General features: G+C 37.2%; 2 protein-coding genes across 2 annotated transcripts; both read left to right on the top strand.

Moving 5' to 3' along the window:
* Positions 1–182: 182 nt before the first annotated feature.
* Positions 183–1,352, top strand: N7500_009408 (uncharacterized protein; the record flags this gene model as incomplete). Its single annotated transcript, XM_056680549.1, has 2 exons — positions 183–227; positions 1,218–1,352. 2 exons carry the CDS (start codon positions 183–185, stop codon positions 1,350–1,352), a joined length of 180 nt encoding a protein of 59 aa, XP_056527931.1.
* Positions 1,353–2,839: 1,487 nt separating this feature from the next.
* On the top strand, positions 2,840–4,025 carry N7500_009407 (uncharacterized protein; the record flags this gene model as incomplete). Its single annotated transcript, XM_056680548.1, is given in 4 exon segments — positions 2,840–2,868; positions 3,146–3,842; positions 3,873–3,947; positions 3,960–4,025. 4 exon segments carry the CDS (start codon positions 2,840–2,842, stop codon positions 4,023–4,025), a joined length of 867 nt encoding a protein of 288 aa, XP_056527930.1.
* Positions 4,026–16,916: the final 12,891 nt, after the last annotated feature.

Here is a 16,916-nt window from a genome sequence, read left to right as displayed (position 1 = left end):
TGGATAAAAGCTTAGTTAACCAGGACCCAATATCCTTATTAAAACCGATAAGTAGAGCGTGGTATCTAGAGATATATATCTATATTTATTAGTAGGGTAGAGACATAAGCTAGGAATCGCGAGAAACTCTTCGATTCGTTTATACTAGCGACTAGCTAAAGACAGATATATTAATCTATAATATGGCAAAGGAGCAAGAGGCCGATTACCGCGAAGTACTTACTAGAGTAAGGCCAAAGTATCCTATAGCGAGTACCTATATAAAAAATGAACACTAGAGAAACATAAATACATACCGAGGTGCACACTGGTCATAGCCACGTGCTAAGGAAAATAGGCGTATAACGATAATTGGATATAAACTAGCTTTCCCGAGAGAGGATAACTCTTAACACTTCGATAGCGGTATAGGTATAAACGATAACGGTACCTTTTAAGAAGTTAGTGAAGAATATCAAGAGGGATATTATAAAGGGTCTAATAAGGCAGAGGAGATAGACAATATTGAGGAAGTTTAGGACGATAGAGAACAACGATATAGAGATATTTAGTAGCTTCGGCGTGACTTAAGCCCTATTTATAAGGAAGTTTCTAAGGCCCGATCCTTCTTTACGCCTAACGATAGCCCTACCTAAGTTCGATAGTATAGTGAAATATAACAGAGACATGGTATATTTACTCTAAGAGTAACTAGGTCGCCTAGCTCTAGTTATATACCTTAAGGGAATAGAGACCCGGCCCGGGGTATACCGGAAACGCTAACTAACCGGCGTGTACTTTACCTTGATTAGGGTAATTAATAGCGGACACCACTGTTTAACCAGAATAATCAGAGGGGTTAGCAGCGGTAGACACTGTAGTCTAACCGCTCTAACCGCTCTAATCAGGGTAACCAACCCAACTAGGGCAACCAATAGCGGACACCGCAGCCTAGCTAGGGTAGTTAGCAGCAACAGACACCGTAGTCCAACCGCTCTAACTAGGGCGATTAACAGCGGACACTATAGTCCAACCAGGGCAACTAACAGCGGATACCGCAGCCCAGCCAGGGTAGTCAGTAGCGACAGACACCGCAGTCCAACCGCTTCAACTAGGGCGATTAATAGCGGACACCATAGTCCAACCAGGGCAACCAACAGCGGACACCGCAGCCTAGCCAGGGTAGTCAGTAGCGATAGACACCGTAGTCTAACCGCTTCAACTAGGGCGATCAATAGCGGACACCGCAGCCTAGCCAGGGTAGTCAGCAGCGACAGACACCACGCTCCAACCGCTCCAATCGCGCCAATCTGGGCAATCAACAACAGACACCACCATTAAACCAGAGCGATCAGAGTAGTCAGCAGCGATAGACACTATAGTCCAACCGCTCTAACCAGGGTAACCATCGTAGTATAGAATCAAGTATAGCTATACCTAAGGTCAATGGTGGTCTGACCTAAGTGCGACGCGGTCGATATCGCGCCCGACCCTAGGACTATACCACTATAGGGACACGACGTAGTACTCGAATTGCTAGTATTATAGAACGGCCTTAAGTCTATACAAATATTCGTTCTTAAATTTTTTAATAGTGTAAATTGTTAATAGCTTAATTAAACCGTTCTACGCACTTCTGGGCGACTCGCTCGAATCTACCTTTTAGAAGACCTCGGGATCTTATAAGATATGACTATCTTAAAATGGTTCTTAGATAAGCTCTAACTATTCCTTCGAATTTAGACTAGTAGGTGGAGTATATATATAAATAACCATAAAAGTCTATTGCTAAGGAGAAATGAATGTCCCCTGGCCCTAGTTTACTAGCAAATGATCCCTGTCCCGGCGGTATAGGTATTGTAGGTGTTACTATAAGTCATTTGATGTTCCTATGGCAATATATTGACGGCTTTCGATATCGTACACGATGGTATATCTATTTATATTAATGATAATAGTCTACTAATCTTAATAGAGCTATACTTATACCTAAAAACGATAGCTAGATCCTCCACTAGAGAACTAATATTGATAAGGGAAATTTCGGTAAATTGTATTAGCGATATATCGAACCTCAATAGCTATAGTAACCGAACAGTCCTAGTGCTATATCGCCGAATTTGTGAGGAGATATATGAGATTTGACCATTCAAGACGCCTATCTATTTCTCTATATTCTGTGACTATATTCACACACACTGATCCACCGGCCCGAAGGAGAAGATATATTGACTAATGGTTGTCCGACCTATCTATTATAGCACTAGTATTAACTATAACTCTTATATGACTAATAGGCTAGGTATCTATGGCGGGTTATGTAATTAATACTATATCTAGTTAACTAACTAGTACTATCTAATGGAAACCATGCGATCCTAAGTGAATCTGAAAAATATCCTACGTGACGTAGGTAAAAATGTATAGAGGTAAAAATATATAGAGGTAAAAATATATAGAGGTAAAAATATAAAAATATATAGAGGTATAATTGATCTAAGGTAAGGTAGAGTGTTAAAAGCATTAGACTATTTATGCCATATTTAAAACTATTAAATACCTGAGCTTGATAAACTATAACCCTTAGAAAGGACTTCATTTAAAATATTTCTTTATAGTATTCTGTGAATCATGAAGCCTTCTTTGAGACCTTCCCTTAAACCTAGACCTACTTCTAGGCTTTCTACTAAGCCTATATTACGAGTACCCTAGTATACTAAGGAGTATGATATCGTAGAGCCACTTATTACGTCTATCCTTTGGGGTCGCTCCAACGAAAAGCAATAGGCCTCTATTTAGCTTAACTCTATAAATAGCTAGATTCAAGCAAAAAATATTAGATATAAGGTCCCTAAGGAAAATGGATATATCGATATTGCCGCCTTTAAGGTAGCTGCCGAGTAGCTAGGTTAAGCTTTAGTAGCCTTTGCGGGACGCAAAGACACTAAATTGTTTTTGTATACTAAGCACAACCTCGATAAATATATCAGAATAGGTAAATTACCTAAATCTTAGAATATTGAGTGGGAGGTATTTTTGGATTTTTATCGTGAATAAGTTGGTATAACCTTCTTTATGGCTAGCCTAATCCTATAATTCCTAACTAATATATAGGTCGATTAAACACAAATAGTAATTAATATAAAAGGATTTCGAACGCTTAAAGGGACCTTTTTGAGGAAGAGGAAGACGAATACAATAATAATGATTTAGAGGTAGATTATTATGAATATTCCGGTGTTAATTATAAGGAGGAAGAGGAAGAGGAGGAGGATAAGGAGGTGGGGGACAAGGAGGAAGAGGAAGAGGGGGCTAACCACAATAGGTACTATAAAGACGAGATTGAATATAGCGATGAATACAATAATGACTATAGGGAAGAGGAGAGGTATATCGGATATACCGACACAGAAAATAAGGACGGGTACGATAAAAGAGAAGGTAAATATAGCGAAGATAGGATCGACCAAGAAAGTCTAGATCATGATTCTATTAATAAAGGCCTAGAATTTGCCTACCACACAGAGCGTGAGCTAGAGTGTGTCGATATTAGTTTGATTAGATACCGAGCACAAAATCATTATGGCCTTCTTTTGACCTCGGGGTTCATCCTAGGTTGGCGAAAGACTAAGCTAGCAGGTCTAGTTGTAGTTATAGGGTATGAGTGTCGTGGTAGGCGGACTGCCCGTGTGAAGCAGTACAAGGATCTAAATAATAGGCAGGAGTCTATGCTGAAGGACCGCTCTTTATCAATTCTCGGGGTTGGCTTAATAGCTTGGGAAGTAGACTCAAAGTCTTTGTTCGAACCAACGAAGTCTCTGTACCCGACTCTAAACGGGATATATCCGACTATATTTATTACAGTGTGTTAGGAGGGTGATATATAGACATAGGAGTCTCGCGAGGATTTCTACTCTTTGGTGGGGGACCTTAGCCAGTTTGAAGTCGATATCCTCCTATACTTTATGGTAATATCTTAGGAAGGAGACTATCTTAAGGCTATGACTAGGAAAAGACCGATATTCCCAGTTATCGCAAGTACCTGAAGAGTTAGATAGAGGGATCGGGAGAGTTATAGAATTAGTAATAGTCTTATTACGGTTAGATTGATATAGTGCTTTATAGTAATGATTATTTTATATATACTATTTTAGTTCTAGGTAATCTAATCGGGTTATATATATATATACGAGTAATCATAGAAAGTAGTGTCTAATTGTGTCCTAGTAGTAGCCCACTAGAACTTTAGCTCTTAGGTATATAATAAGTATTATACCCTAACTCTGGCTTAGTCAGACTTCTACTTTCCTCCTACCTGGTTGACTAAGTACCTATATATATATCTCTTATTTTTAAGCCACAATAACTAGCCCTTTAAGCACGATTCTTATTGATGATAACGAACTACCCCTAGGCTGGCGGCCAACTAATCCATAAGTCCAAAGGACCTCTCTAGGTATATCTATTAGGATCCTAATTGAACCAAACGATACTACCACTTGTAGCATCGATTTATCTCGTAAACGTAAAAGGGCGAAAGGAAAATAACCTGACACTTTGGTATAGCCTTCCCAAGACACTACGTTTTTCTAAGCTAATGATAGACTAGGATACCTGTTTCAAGAAGCTGCATAAGGTAGTTGACAAAATAGTTGAAAGTCGCGATCAAGAAGTTAAAAAGCTGCAAAAGTAACTCTAGGAACTTTATTATAAGCTTCTCCTACAAGAAGACCGGTATAAAGAGGAGCTTTCCCGATAACGTATCCTAGATTACAAAATTTACTACGAGTAGCCGGATTATTGGTATATTCTACTATATAGGTATATAATTTGTGAGCTATACGCAAATCTATATGATCAAAATTCCTACCCTTTTTGTAGAGTAAGCTTTTCGGGGTTTATTAAATGCTATCTATTTGTAGGATAGATATGTATATAGTTTCTATTCAAGACCAAATTTGAGCTTAACGTATTTAGTGATTTAATTCGAAATCCTCTTATTAGCTTAGGAATAATTGTAATTCGTGAACACTATAAAGTCTATAATATATAACCAGAGGATAAAGGTCGGGACTGTGTTAGTTGTGGACCCTTAGCTTATTTTCAATATTCTCTTCTATATCAATATTGTCTAACGGTTTAAGCTTATCACTCTAAAACTTATTAGTTCGAAATCCCCAGATTATTTTGGTTTTCTTACAATTTCGTGAGGTGGCTAGATAGAATGGATAATCCGCGTTTATCTATAAGTATAGTGTACCACTACTAGATACCCGCGCACGAATCCTAATTTCCGGGCAATTTTAGAAAGAAGACCTATTTTAAGGCAATTGAGATAATTTGGGATAATTGAACTTGAAGATTTAGATTTAAATATTATGACAGGGAAGTGGCTATATTATATATTTATATCGTAGTAGACCCTAACGCTTATATACCTTGTCTATATTACCCTTTTACACCTTATAACCATTACGCCAATTTCCTATGTCCGGTTAACACCGCTAGAGTTAAAAATTATCGGTGTACAATATTTATAATTATAGAATATTCCTAGGGCTCGAAACTTTCGGTCTATGGATCTTATAATCACTTGAATAATACTGCCTCTCAAAAATTTGCGCGCTGCAATTTTCCTAACGGTTAAATATTCTAAACACGAAATTTTAAACAGATCTTTTATTCGAGCTTATTTAAAATTTAAGCTCTTTAAAATTCAAGTCTTACTATTTTCTTATCGCTTTTATCTTCTTATCTCGGAAATTTATTATATCCTAAGAAGATATATTCGACGAATATTAGAGCTACTATAAAGGGAGAGTAAAGATATATATATATTATTTCTAAATTAATGATTTAGGTCCTCAAACTATTTAAGATTTGTATGTGGACCGGCTGGATAGAGTCTTTTAGTCGGAGGGGCTTTCCCGCCTAAACCCTGATAATTATATGAAGGTCTTAATAAGTAATGATGTTCTTTAGTAAGCTCTAGCTGCCTAGGATGAAAATAAGGCCTTCCTAACCGGCCTATTACACTTTTTAAACCTCCTAGATAAAGTGCGGCTGAAAATTTTGTATAGGAACCACCGAGTTCTGGCTACAATTAGGAGGTCTACACAATAGTGGGTGGCTGAATTTTATAGTGATGGTAAGACTTTCTATCTCACTTTATTTATCTATAATCACTTATATCACAAAGGTATAAGGTTAGCAATACAACAAGGGATCAGAGATAAGTATCTAAATGGCTAGCTATATTGCGATAGTGATATTTACCGGAATATATAGCACTACGAAACAATTGGAGATATTGAGTTAGAGCTTAGATAGAGGGGTAGATTCAGCAAAGGAGTATATCATGAGCTTACACGAATAGAGAAAGATTTTAAGAGAATCAAAAGGGCTTTTAATAAGTTATTACCCTTCTTGGGTTTATGGCAAGTCGTCAAACTATCTTATCTTGGCCGATGGCTATTAGTTAAATGTCCTAAGGTAAGTCTATCTATTTATATAACTTTAACACTACTAATTTTAGTATCTAGGAGATTGTTCGATATTTAGGACGCGTCTACGATTAGTGGTCATTTATTATAGAGGGCTATCTACCAGAGCTCCTAGACCCTAATACAGTGAATGAGCTTAAGACACTTATACCTTACCTATCTCTATATAATAGGGCTATAATCCAAGATAGAATACGGAGATAGAAGATCTTTAGGCGATTAGAGTCTGATAATAATCGTATCCTAGTGTTAGAAAGAATTACGAAGGTTAGTAGGAGGGTATTATCCTTCTATACCTTCACTAGGGACTTTATTTACTTCGAGGCTTGTATGATCGCTCTCAAAAGCTTGTAGCCTAAGGGGTATAGGGGAACTATGTCCGAAGCGTTTTTGGAAAGTTATATGCCAGATCAAACTAGTTTATATAAGGTTTAAGTTACCGAAGATATATTTGAACGTCGTGACGAAGATAGGGATGGTATGGATATATGCTATCGACAGCTTTTCCTTACCGTGATACGTGACTTTCCTTCCCTTACTAGCCTTAGACCCTACCAAGATAACAAGAAGGGAAAGCCTAAGTTATCTAGAGTTCTATTAGAAAGACTTATTAATCTAGCCTAGTTAGCTATCAAACTAGGTTTTAAGAATAATAAGATCATGACCTTATATATATATACTACGGTAAGCCGATATCAAATCGTTACTAAAGAGTTTCTTAACTAGTTATAGCCTTTAGATCGGTATTATATTGATATCGAGACTAATAGGAGTGTCGCTTAGAATATATCCGATCGAATCGGTAACGCCTCGGCTATTCGGATACCTATAGAAGAAGCAGAACTCACCATAGACTTAGAAAAGCTACCTAAGAAATTCTGTTATAGCCGACCGTCTTATAGAAGGTACCTAAGTGATCGATAGCTCTTATTTCTGGGAAATATCTACCAATAAGACGTGGTTCCGAGATCATATATAACGTCCTTTGTAATACAGCGTGATATATTTCACTTGTTCTTCGGCGAAATCAATCTATATTCCGAGGCAACGGAGGATGGCCTCTTTTCTACCCCCGATTCCCCTAGAAATAGCTACCATAGCGATATGCCCGAGAGCTACGATACCTAGTCTTGGGAAAATAAAGGAAACCATATAAATACGGATGATCTCTAAGATACGCCTCAAGATAAAACTAAATATTAAGAGCATAAGTTGTCTAGAAATTTTGGCTCTATATTAAGCGAAAGCCTTAAGAGCGATGATCCACTTAACTAGCCGCAAGTCTATTAATCAAGAGCTAATTCCTAGGAAACACACTCTATATTAACCGACTCTATATTAACTGAATCAAACTTTTGGGCTGTTGATAAGTAGTTGAAGTCACTTGACCCCTTAATAACGCCTTTAATCGTTCTTAATGGCTTACTTTCACAAACGGATAATATTCTGCTCTATTTCTGGTAAACCAGGAAGTACACGTAGCTATTAAGTAGGCCCTAAGATGAATATTTATTTGACAGCAAGATATAGCTCCTGGCAAACCAGTATTAGATGTTTATATCTATAAGTCGTTCTAAACCTTACCTAGTCCCTCTTAAATATCTCTACAATACGGCGATACGTGAAAAGCTTATTTTAGTCGGACCAAAGTATGATCGAATGGGTTTAAGTATAGATCTTATGTCTTAAGCCTAGAATAGGATTTTTGGATTTCTTGATAGTGTTAACTTACATAAACCAATTGCTTGACCTCTAGTTATTGGTTCACTATTCGTAATTATATAGAACTAACCCTCGGACCTTTATAATAGGTATAACTAAGCATCCTTTAGCAGCTATATATGATATGAAGATATACTAGTAGGGAGTTAGTAACCGTAATAAGTGGAGCCTAATATGACCATATATACCTACAAAAGCGCTTATATTGTGGCTGTTATAGTTGTATAAATAAACGTACGTAGACTATCGCTACTGTGGGAGATACTGGCATAATAAGCCTAAAGGTCATGAGTAGAGAGCCCTAGCTCGAGTACCTTGCAAATCATAATACTAATAGACTTAATATCGAACTATTTAGACCCTTAATGTCGTTCGAGCAGACAAGCTACTATATTCGCTATTTAGATTTAGTCTTAGTTATTATGTTTGGTAATATCACTAACCAATCTTCACACTACCCTGCGATGATATAAATATATTATTGTAGGTAAGGGCTATATAGTAAACACCGAGATCCCGGTGAATATACCAAAGCCTATACAATAGCTATATAGATATCAGTAGGTAAGAGAAATTCTTGATATAATTCTGTAGCTTACCTCCTTATAAATAAAAGTAAGATCAGATTCTTTTAGTTTAATGCCAGACTAAAGTTACTCTAATAAGATATCTATAAGCTCGTACGCTAGATACAGAATTCTAGACTATTTAAATATATCAAGGAGATTCACAATATTTAGGTGACTGATTATTTTTAAATAGCAAGTCTTGTCGATACCACTCGTCTTATACTCCTTAATTACAACTACCGTTCCTAGGGAGTCAGTGGCATAGGCTAGGCAGGTTTTTCCCGGCTTCGCTCCCTGTTTGAACCTTTGATATTTTATCTAGGGCGTATAATCCTTACAAAACAATAGCACTTAGCGTTTAGGACCTAGCTTATCAGCCTTGGTAGTTCCCTTAACTAGGAGTTAGAGCTATTGCGCTAGTAAATAACGTTTTAGAAGGCGCTACACTTCCCTATTTTGGGACTTACTAATGTTTCTAGTATCAGATTCACTATCGCCTATCTCCGCACTTCTCGGAAACATAGTAATTCGATTGTTATTAATGTTAGTATAGCTCTCTATCTCCCTATTATTGTTATAAGTATTGTTTTAGGGAATAGTTCCGGATATAATATCCGTACTTCTTAGGAACAGAGTCCCCCGATTATTGCTTATACTTAATCTTTTTTTCTCTTTATATCTATATATGGGAGTGAGAGCTTAAATATTCCCGAGTAGTAGCCAGAAGGGGGAGGTTACAAGTACGTTGTAATTTTAGTACTACTAGCGGAATTGTGGGCGATTTGTCTATAACTATAGCGCCACTAATTAAACCAATTAATTCATCCTTAGTCTTATTCTTTATTATCTATCTGATTACTACACGATACCCTAGCTACTATCCTCGTATATCCCTTAGCTATCGCTCAGAAAAACCTAAATACAGCAAAAATATACCCTAGCCCTATTATTAACGTTTTTCGCAGCGGGACTTAGACCGATTTAGTGCTATTTAAGGTAGGACTCGATAAAGTCGATCTAGGTAATAAAGTTAATCTAGGTGATAAAGTCGATCTAGGTGATAAAGAGGTTAGGGATATAAGAGTGGGTATAGAGGGTGCGGCAGGGGTAGAAATAGGCGTAGAGGTAGGGAAACGGATTGTAGGGTGGTAGGCCGCCTCGACGCTTCCTATTAGGCTATGCCTCAAAAGGTCAGTCGAAGATAGAGAAGCGCCCTAGGGCCTTATTGTTCGCGTTTGAGTAAGTCTATTCGTGCCCTTTGGATTTGCTAGAGGACTATGCAAATATCTAGCTAAAGACATGTTTTCTAAGTCTATGACCGTCGTATATTGAGTCGCGGTGCCTATTGTCGTTATGGTAATGCTCACCGGGTTGCTTATATTATGACTGGCGGTAATCCTAGCTACTAGAACACACACCTAAAAGTAGGCTAAAGTAATGAAGAACAGTATCATGTCTTGAAAATGGATTCATTATTTTGTAGAGACTTCTAAGGGGTTTTAAGCGAAATATGAATTTCAAAAAGTAGAAAATGTTCGAAGGTTTCTTTTCTACTTTTTTTCGTAATATTTCAACTATACTGGCTGCGAATTCGATGGTTTTGTATCCTTCGAGTGAATTTACCTACTAAGGATAGTATATCTTGCGATGAGTAATGTAAATAGCTTTATTATTAAGCGGCCGGATAGTTATAGGTGTGACCACCGCTGCCTAGGCGAACCGCCTACAATAGGCCCCACTTTGTGATACGCCTTATCGCCTGTTTCTATTTCCGTGGCGGGCTATCCTCGGTAAGATCGATAGGGGAATTCTCTATAGGATATATAATATATAGTTACGGACTACTAAACCTAGCCCTTTCGACTATATGATATATCAAACCTAGCTAATAGAAAATGTGCTCTGGAAAGGAGGAGGTGTCGGGAAGTGCTCGTAAACCATATTAGTAAGTATAGGCGAAGGCGGGAGGGGAGGTTATTACTAACTAAGAACAAAGATGATCGACTCGGGTTATGTGTGCGACTGTTAGAAGTCCGCCTTTATCTATCGGAAAATGATGGCTATACTTGGCTTTTTAGCAATGCGACCAGCTATTTGTTCGATAGGTAGCTTAGCGAAATATCGACCAATATATATATTGAGATATCGAATAGATTAGAATATAGGGATATCCGAGTAGTTTGTAACGATGATCTTTCCCAAGTGCGGACAAGTCTCCACGACCTAGGAGTAGATACCTATAACCTTAAAAAACAACTACAAGACTCTATATATACTATTCAAAAATTGGAAACCGAGATCGAGAACTATAAGTATAGGGAGGGAACTTTACTATCTCAAAACCGTCGCTTACGCCAGGCTTTTACTATTTATCTTAGAAAGGCCTATAGTATTAGCCGGTGCCTTAGAGAAACGGAGCGGTAGATTCACGAGTTTTTAAATAGTATGAAGTTAAAAAAATAAAATTACTACTAACTTCCTATATCTATAGCACTATGATATCTCTCCTATTAGTATTATCTAACGAGATACCTAGGGCCTCGAGAAGATGACTCTCTGACTCCGAAAGTCTATAGGATGCTCGTTGTAGATATTGTCGAAGAAGAAAACTAGTATACTACGCGTTATTCACCAGCCCTGAAAAATAGTTGTCCCTACTATGCTGGACACTGACTTTAAGGAGTGCCTTTTGAAGGAGGCGATATACCTCCCTTGTGTCCCTAAAAAGACCTAATAGGGCTTCCTTTGCCTCCTGATACCAAGCTAATTCTTGACGAAGGTGTAAGAGTTCTTGTTAAATATCACCTAAGTGAGGGGTATTTATGTTTGTTGGCTTTATATTTGTTAGCGCTTCCAAATAAATTGGAAGATACTCGGTGTTTAGCGTATACACGCCACTCTGAAGGATATAATATAGTTGGTTGAATGATTTACGATCTTCCGGCTAGTTGATATCTATTACGTATAAGGGTATAGACTTGAATATGATTTAATTTGATTAAATAGTATTATATAGAATAAAATAATAAGGAATAAGCGTCCTTTATATAATAGCCCTAAGGCCTACGAGGTAGTCTTTAGGGCGACTCGCCCACGGTAGCCCTACCTTAATTAATCACGACGGAAGCTTGGCGGCGCTAGTATAGTAATCTGGCGTTAAGATAGCTACGTAGCTAGAACCCGCTGACTGGAAGGAGGTAAAGGCTCAAAATCATCGTAGGTATGAGTCTAGGGATGCTATATGGCCTGCGATGAAAGTTAATTGATAGACTTAGGGATAAAGAGTGTAAATCCTACCTGTTCTAAACCAGGAATATCATTATGCGTTTTGAATATCCAATGTTTATCGGATTTATTAACTAACACCACTATTGCTCTTATTCGACACAGAGCGCACAACTAACGAATCTTTCTAAAGCATGTTTTTCGGCGGCGGCTTTCACCGGAGCGATCTATAAGTTATAGTATTGTGTAGAGTAGACTTGATAAAATCAAAAGTCTCTAGTGGCGATTTATATATTATATACTATGGGTGTCTTCTAAAAATAACTTAATCTTCGTCGTATCGCCTACGGGTGACGTATATACTTGGCTATTTTTGATTGATGGTCCACTAATCTACACGCTTATATATCTATAAGAACCCTAATACCAATTTCTGCGACTAGACAAGACATTGCTTATACCTTTAGATAACTTATAGAATATAGATCACTGATCCCTCCACTCTATATACTATCGTAATTAGGGGGTTATTGCTCTTACTCTTCTTATAGACTAATATAAGTCGCGCCTTTAAGTTTGTGCGAACCTCGCTAGCCGCTCCAATATAATGGGTAGTAGTGATCATCTTGAAGTATCTTATCTATCCACCCATTGTGAGGAGAAAGTCGAGAGCCTGGCTACTCTTGCAGCTGATTTATTGGCCTAGTAATATAGTTAGTATGTTTATATAAATATATAGCCTGACTAATATCAGAATTCGGTTAGGGTATATGGCCATTATAAACTTGTTCCCCCTTCTTATGAGCGACCGATTTAATTTTCTCGCCGACACCCTTGGACTTTCAATTCAAGCATTCATAACTATATATAGTACTTTAGGTATAATATCCACTCTATAAGGCGTTCTTTACATTTCCGTTGCAATACACTAAGCTAGGTAGTACCTAAAGCGGAATCTGTAAATTTATGGGTTACTGGTAAGAATATTCAATTATTCTTTCTAATATACTAACGTTCACTATAAAGGTATTTTCTGGTATTACACTTACCGTTATCATATATCTCCTTCGAAGATTTATAATAGAGATACTTTCTAAAGTTCACAAAATTGCTGCTGTCCTCGTTGGTATAACTATTCTATGCTATCTAATACAGTCTAGGAACTTCCCACAATTAGGAGTTATGATTTCCGGCGTCGTAATTTCTCTCCTCTTTATACTTCGATAGGTATTGCTTCTTATCCAGAATATCAAGTATGGGAAAGTCGCATCCTGTGCAGTCATTATTCGGATGAAATATACGAATACTATTCGAGTCGTGATCCCAATTAACCGACCATTTTAAGTTTAACCTAGAATAAGTATTTATATTTAGATGCCTAGTGTTAGCCTACGCTCTACTCTCTAGATATATTCCTTTCCAATATTATAGTGGGATAGTGATACAAATAGTAATACCATAAGTATCACGCTACTAGTGCGTAAGGAACGGGGCTTCGCGGAAAGTCTAATAAGGCATCCGAAAAGTGAGTTCTTAACTTAGTTAGATAGACTGTATGGTTGTTTAGAGGGACTTATAGGTTATAGCCACATTCTTCTTATTGGCACTAGTATTAGAATTTCCCTATTGCTATCCTATATTAGACTTATAGTTAAAAGTAATATTAACAATCGCATATATTGCGATATATTCATTGTGTGGGAGATTGATCATAAGTATAGGTTATCCCCCAATATTTGATCTTTCTTTTTAGATTCTGACAAAAGAAAAGTAAATCTCGACTAGATATATGACTAGATGGATAAGCTCCTTCGGAAGGACAATAGGGCTTATATATATCGAAACAATGATAGTTTTACCTTGATTAGTACTAACAACACACTAGAAGCTTCGTTTCGCGATATATATACCATCCGCCTGACCTACTTAGGAGACTCACGAAATATGGAATAGTAAGTATAGGAGAATTTTTAGGCTCTATTCCGCTATGAATACGAAGGATGCTATCCCTAATGACTTTTTCAAAGATAAAAGAAAGGGGTTGATTGCTAGTCAGTAGAAAGCCTCCCTTTTGAGGTTTGGAATTAATTTTTGCCACTTTAGTCTACGCAGAAGGAAGTATTGTCATAGAACTTTCTGGGCTCGTAGCCTATAAAATGATAGGATTGGTGAATATTGTCGATCTTTAATTCCTATCAGCTAGTATTAAAGGAGGCTATACTTAAGCTTTACCTCCTATAAAGTTTTATTCTATAGAGAATAGTAGTTAGGTATATAGCGGTATAGATCCTCTAACGACTTATACCTAGATAGAGGATTCGTACACAGAATATAGTAGAAGCCGACCTATAGGTGAAAATAGGAAATACAGTTAACTTAAGGCCCTAGTGGCCGAGATTGTTTTGAGATAACGTGGAGGGGTGTAAGCACTAAAAGAAAGGCACTAGGCCATTTACCGACGTGTATGATCGTCGATATCGAGCTATATACCTTTAATAACCGACTAAAAGGCCTCCTACTTAGGGTAGATAGGATAGCATAGAAGTACAATATATATAGCATTTTTATATAAAATACAAGGTCTATTCTTGGAAATTGAGATCAACGACTATACTAAATACAAATTAGCTTATCCCGAGCTAGAAACGTCTAATTCCAATATATGATTAATATTTACTTAAAGGAAAAACGTATCATAAAGATACGTGTAATATACTGCCCTTCTAAATCTCTTATATAATCACTCTTTTAGTGTCTTTACCTATAGATTGTATAACTATTTAGCCCCTATAGTTTTTAATATTTACCTTTGATCCTTTGTGAATCAGATAACGAATAACGTTATATCTTTTAAGAGCCACTACTATATATAGGGGAGTTTCCCTTATAAAGGGAAATATATTCTAAAAATATTGATGGTCTTAGTATATAAGGGAATTAAGAGAAGCACCCCGATCAATAAGGATTTCAACAACTTGGAGGGTGTCGGACTCTTTGTTTTGTCTTTCTATAGGGCGTATTGTTCTCGGAATAGATCCTTAACAATCAAAGGATTAAAAGTCCTAGGTAACTCTCGGCCCCTTGTCTTTTTGAGAAGTATTCCGATATACTGAATGTATTCTTCTCTCTTAAGAAGTACCTGATATTTAGAGACCGGTCTGGGTTCTTTATTTTTAAGAATATAGCGAAAATGGCCATGGTAGGAGATATTGTCCGTAAATTTCTGATTCTGGTTCTGTATAACTACTCGGATACGCTTCCGGTACCTATCATCTATCTTTGCGTCTCTAAAAAAAGGATCGTTGTAAGTGCTATCCACAGCCGCCTTGACCAGAGACTAGAACGCTTGACTAATATACAAAAGGTACGATCTTTGGTTATCTAGTGTTATACGAGGGTCTCTAAGCTTCTAGAGCTATGACCTATAGGAATTAATCTTGGAATTTATCTCGTTGATTAGGCTTAGAAGTTTACTAGTAATCTAACCAAGAAGTAGGCTGTTTAGACGTGTTCGCAATAAATCCATACCTATAAGAGATCGAGGTAAGTCTTCCTATATTCCTTAGGAGAAGAATACCCGCTTCTATATATCCCGATCGGATAAGCTCTACTGGCCTTTCTCCGAATCTATATTTATCAATATATACTATCTAAGACAAAACGCTACTTCTTAGTTCTTAGTAAGTGATATAAAGGAAGCCTTACTTTCGGATCCCAGGACTAGTGTATTAGGCTTAGAGATAACGTCTAATATCCTGTTGCCGGATAGATTAGTATCCTACGCTAAAAGAAGGACAATCTAGTTCGCAAAATCGTTCTTAGCGGAGACAACCGCAAGGATATCGCTTCGCGGCTCCCCTATATATAATTAAACCATATCTTGAACTAGTTATGTATCGGCTACTGATTACTGTTGTGTTTCTAAGCAAATCAGACTAGGAAGGTCGACAATTGTGAGATATGGCCGGTCAGGGCCTAAAATTTCAACCCGAAGAAGGTTATTAGAAAATACTTTTCCGTGGGTAGATATTCCTATCACTGCTTTTACAATTTCCATCAAGTTTAAAAGGCCATCGAACCTATCGAGTTGTTCGCAAAAGCTCCCGAGAGAATACTGCTCTGCGTCACTACAGGATTAGTGAGGCACAATAGAAACACGAACCCCTACTTATGAGCTCTTCCGAAGAACTAACTTAGTTGGGAATCTAGTGTATAGACTACTTTTCACTAGAAAAGACACACCGGATATCGCTTCGAGGACAGAGCTTTTTCCGGAAGATTAGTCTCCGCATACAATTATTTGCGGGAGCGAGACGTAATGGCTGATGCCTTGTGATCGGAGCGTATCGATGGAATCTAGAAGGTCTAGCTACTCTTGAGTATATAAGCCCTTAAGTGTATCTATTGTGAAGTTTATAAAAGTTATATTGGAGATAAATTAGAACGAACAAGTAGATACTCTATTATATGGCACTAACCCTATATATTTATAATCCAAAGGACCTTTATATCAACGATAACCCCCTATCACTCAGAAACCCCTTACGTGGCCAATATCCTTATACAATAGTAATCATTCGGGCGACCTATTAATATACTATACCTATACACCACTATATTATAAAACACTTAATCTAATATCCTCGTTAACCAATAGGCTATCTTTGTCACATTCCTAGTATATATAATCACCTATTCTTTGGTAGGTGTATCTTATTTCTTAAGTTAACGTAAGCTGCTTATTTATGGCCAGACTTATACTAACTTAAGTAATATGATAGAATATGCTAAGTATTTCTAGTAGGAGGTTATAGAATTGTTGCTGGATTTATAATGGAGGAATATAGGCTAAATGACCCCTTATACTAAGGAACGTGTGGCTTATGGAACGTGTGATATAAGCCCACTATCGTATATA

This window comes from Penicillium coprophilum, assembly GCF_028826855.1.
Source record: "Penicillium coprophilum strain IBT 35676 chromosome Unknown utg000006l_segment0_segment0, whole genome shotgun sequence".
Taxonomy (NCBI): Eukaryota; Fungi; Ascomycota; class Eurotiomycetes; order Eurotiales; family Aspergillaceae; genus Penicillium; species Penicillium coprophilum.
This window is presented reverse-complemented; position numbering and strand designations above follow the sequence as displayed.